Source organism: Quercus robur, chromosome 1, assembly GCF_932294415.1.
Source record: "Quercus robur chromosome 1, dhQueRobu3.1, whole genome shotgun sequence".
In the NCBI taxonomy this organism is placed as follows: Eukaryota; Viridiplantae; Streptophyta; class Magnoliopsida; order Fagales; family Fagaceae; genus Quercus; species Quercus robur.
In genome coordinates this window covers 25761308-25767015 of record NC_065534.1, presented here as the reverse complement: position 1 = coordinate 25767015, position 5708 = coordinate 25761308, and the positions used below count along the sequence as shown (strand labels likewise).

Sequence of the window (5708 nt, the reverse complement as noted above, 5' to 3'; positions counted from 1 at the left end):
TTAATTTCTAGCCGTTGAAATTAATGTTATGCCTGCTCATGCAAATATCAAAATATTAGTCTTAAATATTACGGTTACGGGAATTTAAATAATATTATTTATAATTTTTTAAAATAGATAAGATAAAAAAACGTATAGAAATATAAGTAATGTTATTTAAAAACTAAAAATAAATGTTTAAAATGCTCTAACAAACGGTACCAGATATTACGTTCCTGCCTCTATATATAACCCAAATATCCTAAAAAGTTCTTGGCAAACACTTAACACAGCCTTCCTTCTACGTTTGATTATTAAGCAAGAAAATGGCTGCTCATTCTACTTCTCATTCCGCTTCTTCTTTCCTACTCATAGTTTCTTTAGCAGTTCTCGTGATTTTCACTGGGAGCTCCTCTGCTAAACTCTCTACAGATTTCTACTCTAAAAGCTGTCCAAAGGTGTTTAGCACCGTTCAATCAGTTGTTTATTCTGCCATTTCGAAACAACCCCGCCAGGGTGCTTCTCTGCTTCGCCTCCACTTTCATGATTGTTTTGTCAATGTAAAATCCTCATTCGCTCTATCTACTGGGTTGCTCGTTGGCCTCCACTTTTTTTCATTTTTTTTTAAGGAACAGCGTGCAACAAATATAATATTGTTTATATGTAGAGTCCTTTCTTTCTTCCCTTCTATTTTTTTTTTACCAAAATTGATGACAAACATATTTTTCATGATATATGAAGGTGATAATTAAGTTCCAATTGATGCAACGATATTTTTATATAAGGAAAATAATGTTAAAAGTATTACAAATTTTATTACTAAAAACTTATAAATTTATATCACTTTAAAAAGATATAATAAAAATGAGTGTTTGAATTTTTTTTTTTTTTTTGGGCTTGTGATGTGACACATCAATTTATAAGATTCATTTATTAAAATTTGTAATATCTCTAATATTGTTCCTTTTGTATACACCGACACTAATTTTACTAGGTTACCATCAAAATACGCCATTTGGTATTTGGTGTCTAGTCTTGTTGCTATTCAAGAACCAAAAAAAATATAAACTAGTCATGTGAGTATTCAAGAATCAAGATAAGATGGAACATGAAATGGCATAATACATATGACTTGACAAGAAAGCAAGTCCGTGCATGGCATACAGAAGTAGTCATGAGAGTTGATAAGGAAAGTCATAAAAAGACAGCCTATTTTGGCAACCTTGTCAGCATCATTAATTTGGTGTGGGACCTGGGGGCTAAGTCCATCTAATACAGTTAGTAAAATCAATGATTCTACAAGAGTTTAAGGAAGCATGTGAAGAACGCAAACAATTATATGGTATCCAGATTTTTCAAGCTTTATGAGTGATCACGGTCAAATAATTCAAAGCTTCGTTGTATTTTGCTTCTTGACAGGGTTGTGATGGGTCGGTACTCTTGGATGACACTCCAACTTTCACAGGCGAGAAGACAGCAGTTCCCAACAAAGGATCAATCAGGGCATTCGAGGTTGTTGATGAAATAAAGTCCAAGATCGAGAAAGAATGCCCCAAAGTGGTCTCATGCGCTGATATCTTAGCTATTGCTGCTCGGGATTCTGTTATAATTGTGAGTTAATTATTAACTATGCACCTAAAAAAAGGAAACTTTTAAAATATAGAATTAGTTTTTACACTGTAGATTGACATGCTTGTTGCCTTTTTTTTTTTTTTTTTTTGCTGCTGAATGACATGCTTGTTGCTTTATCATGAGATATGACACCTCTCTTTTTTTTTCTTTTTTTCTTTTTTTCTTTTTTTTGTTGTTGTTAATATGATATGACACCTCTCTAATGAATTAATATTTTGTAAATTTAATATGAAACATGTTATATTTGATTTTGACAGTATATATATATATATATATATATATATATATATATGTGCGTGTTTATTTGTAATAGAAAATTTTAATAGGATTTATAGTAATATTTATAATAAAATTGATAATAAGTTTCTCGATATTAAATTTTGGTCCTCTTTAATAGCGTCTATTATGCAGCTTGGAGGGCCCAAATGGGATGTCAAACTTGGAAGAAGAGATTCCAAGACAGCAAGCTTATCTGCTGCCAACAGTGGGGTCATTCCTCCCCCCAATTCTACCCTTAGCAATCTCATTAATAGATTTAAAGCAAAAGGTCTCTCTACCAAGGACATGGTTGCCTTGTCAGGTATGCCTCTCTCTCTCTCTCTCAGAGACTAAAAATATGGTGGTTTTCTTTTCCATTTTTTGTGTTTACACTTTTTCATTATCAAATAGGACAAATAGATTGAATTTAAGTTACTTTATCTGTATATTTGGAAACAACTTATTTAGATGAAATTAAAATTTTTTTATTAAAAATAATATAAATAAAACTAAAAGATAGTTGAATAGTACAACGAGATTCATGAATAATATCAAAAAGTATAGTAAAACCTATAAATAGTAACAAAAATAAATAAATAAATAAAATAAAAATAAAAACTTACTTTTTTAAGCTATGCCAAAATGCACAATAAATATAACATTAGTAAATGTTATAATCTTCAATAACCTTCTAAATAAACATATTATATTACAATCCTATCATTAGATTATATTGCTTTTTTACACTCTACATTCTCCATGTTTACAAAGTATCTAGAAAATGTTTAAATTTCACGTTCTGTTTTCTTTTTCACTAGTTATGAATAAAAAGTATGAGTTAATGGAAAAGATAATAAATGACAATATCTACACATACAAAATTTGACAAGCATAATAATTAAAAACACATAGAACCTATAATCAAATGGTACGAGTTTCAAAACTTCAATTATTTTTTTTTTTAGAAATAAACACACACACACAAGGGAGAGAGAAAGAGATTCTAACAAAAAAATACATCACAACTCCACTCAAAAGTCATGGTTATTTTCAAAACTTCAATTAATTTGTGCAATGTTGACAAATAGTTGTACCAAAGGTAACTTGATCATATTCTAAATACATAAATATCTATGTTAACGTGTATAGTGTTGTGGACTTTAGGCCCAACTAGATTACTTGTCTAGCACACATTTTTGTACTACACTCTTACTTGTACTGCACTCATATGCCTTCTATATAAATGCACTCATGTATATTCTTTCATTTTGAGAAATACAATACTATTGCATTCAGTATTTCTAACAATCTAATATGTTTTTTCCCCCTTTCTTTTCTAAGATAAATTGTATGCATTATAATGCTCCTCATCATTTTTTTTTTATACATGATGGCAGGAGCCCACACAATTGGGCAAGCAAGGTGTACAGTTTTTAGAGATCGCATGTATAAAGATAAAAATATTGATAGTTCATTTGCCAAGACTAGGCAGAATAAATGTCCAAAGACTACTGGCCTTCCAGGAGATAACAAGATTGCACCTCTAGATCTCCAAACTCCTACAGTTTTTGACAACTATTACTACAAGAACCTTATCAAGCAAAAGGGTCTTCTTCGCTCTGATCAACAATTGTTCAATGGTGGATCCACTGACTCATTGGTTAAAAAATACAGCCAGGATACTAAGACCTTCTATTCTGACTTTGTCAACGCAATGATCAAAATGGGAGACATACAGCCCCTCACTGGATCAAGTGGTGAAATTAGGAAGAACTGCAGGAAGGTGAATAATTAATGGGGGTAAATTTCTAGAAAAAAAAATATTATAAATGAATCAGTGAAGATTTATTTCTCTTTCAATTGAAAATAAATAAATAAATCAAATTCTAGCTCCAAAAGAGGGCAATTTATTTGTTTGTGCTATGGTACTTTGAGTGAAAAATTGTGAAATTATTTATTTGTAGAAGTTTGCAAGTTGTTCGGACTTTGGATTATTGTTAAATTTAATAAATTCCCTTTTGCCTTGGTTACTTCTTTTGTGATTTTCTATTCAATCTGGAGTCATGGGGGAATGAGCTCCATATTTTTATAAGAGCAATTTTTTTTTTTAATTCAATAATTACAACAATTAGTAAGGGAGAATTTGAGTTATGAACATCTCCATTTGGGAACATCAAAAGGTATAATTAATCAATTGTAATTGGTGCAACATCATTCTTACATAAGTCCACCAGTGACTTTTATTACATATTAATCACAATATAACAAATTAATAATCATGAAAAAATTTACTAAGTGTTTTTTATAGCCAAACCTATTGTAAATATATTGGATATTTCATTTTATTTGGAGAATGAAATATATTGGGTAATATTAGATTAATAAAAAATCAAACTTTTTTTTAGAATTAATCAAATACTACTATATTAATCACTTGAAAAATATCGGGCTTATATCTCAAACTTTTCAAAAAAAATATGATCTTTATACCCTTCTAGTATTAGCTATAATTATATAATTTTTTTTTTCTCAATAATCAAATATAATTATAGATATTTTTTAGAAGCTACAATTATAGAATTTGGTTAGAAGTTTCACAGCTAACTATTTCTTTACTATAATCCAACCAAGATTAAATAACCTAGAAACTTTTTTTTTTTTTTTTTTTTTTGCATTTACTTTAATATATTTTGCTAAGAGCCTCTTTAGCTCAACTAAGGTTATAAATGAACTAAGCTGTTTATCAATGGCTAGAGCTCAACTTGAGAAAAATCTTATTTAACAAGTCAAGCTCAAGCCTTAAGTTTAGACTCGATTATTATATGAGTCAAGCTCAAACATAGCAATGTGTTCGTGAACAAGCTTGTGAACATATGGGCTCGATTTAACTATATATAATATTATATTTTTATATGTATACTTGTCTAAAAATATATTTATATAAACATGAAATTGGATAGTATAAATTTGTCAATAGGTTCATATGCTATTAAATTATTATTTGTAGCTTATTGGTGATCTAAACAATCTATTCATAGTAAAAAATACATATAATTACGAAAAGGTAGAACATTTTAGTCTTGATTTTGCAATATATGGAAGAAGAATAAATTAACCAAGTGGCTTGTGAACAAGCTCAAGCTTGCTTGACAAGAAAGTGAGACAAGCTTGAATATAAAATCTTATTTGTTGATAAGCTCAAACTTGACTCATTTATAGGCATAAGCTCAATTGGTTGGAACCTATTGATGGCTTCAAATGAGGCATTTAGGGCTCATTTGGTTTAGGGCCCACTCAGTTTTCATAACTTAAACTCAAAACTCATTACTCATAACCCAAACCCCACTATCACTCAAAAAATCCAACACTTTTGTTTGGTCACAAAACTCAATCATGTATCTCAATATTTAACTCCACTTTTTGCCAAAATGATGGACCCACCCACTGACACTACACATCCAATACTTTTGTTTGGTCACAAAACTCAGTCATGTATCACATTTTTTAACTCCACTTTTTGTCAAAATGATGGACCCACCCATTGACACTACACAGAAGATTATGGTTGCTACCCACGTCCCTTTTCTTTTCTGCTCTTCAAACCTAGGTACACTGAAACCTGCTCCACCACCACCAACAACAAATCTAGAATCCACCACCATCAACCAAGCTCCACCACAACCAACGGCAAACCCAAAAATCCACAACCACAACCTCCACCAAAAAAATCCAAATGAATCAAAAATCCAAACCCACCAACAGCCCTCAACCAAAACCACAACCTCCACCAAAAAATCCAAGCAAACAAGTTCCACCACAGCCCAAGCCTCAAACCACCA

The 5708-nt window shown here is 30.6% G+C and overlaps 1 protein-coding gene across 1 annotated transcript; it reads left to right on the top strand.

Moving 5' to 3' along the window:
* Positions 1–240: 240 nt before the first annotated feature.
* Positions 241–3899, top strand: LOC126727325 (peroxidase 4-like). Its single transcript, XM_050432932.1, has 4 exons — positions 241–539; positions 1399–1590; positions 2023–2191; positions 3267–3899. The coding sequence occupies exons 1-4, from the start codon at positions 306–308 to the stop codon at positions 3662–3664; spliced, it is 993 nt and encodes a 330-aa protein (XP_050288889.1). The 5' UTR covers positions 241–305; the 3' UTR covers positions 3665–3899.
* The last annotated feature ends 1809 nt before the right edge of the window (positions 3900–5708 follow it).

Bases quoted from the DNA above. Each gene is read 5' to 3' on its own strand.
- LOC126727325 (XM_050432932.1), top strand. From the start codon at position 306: ATGGCTGCTCATTCTACTTCTCATTCCGCTTCTTCTTTCCTACTCATA. The intron at 1,591-2,022 runs GTGAGTTAATTA...TCTATTATGCAG, and splicing joins CTCGGGATTCTGTTATAATT to CTTGGAGGGCCCAAATGGGA. The intron at 2,192-3,266 runs GTATGCCTCTCT...ACATGATGGCAG, and splicing joins GGACATGGTTGCCTTGTCAG to GAGCCCACACAATTGGGCAA.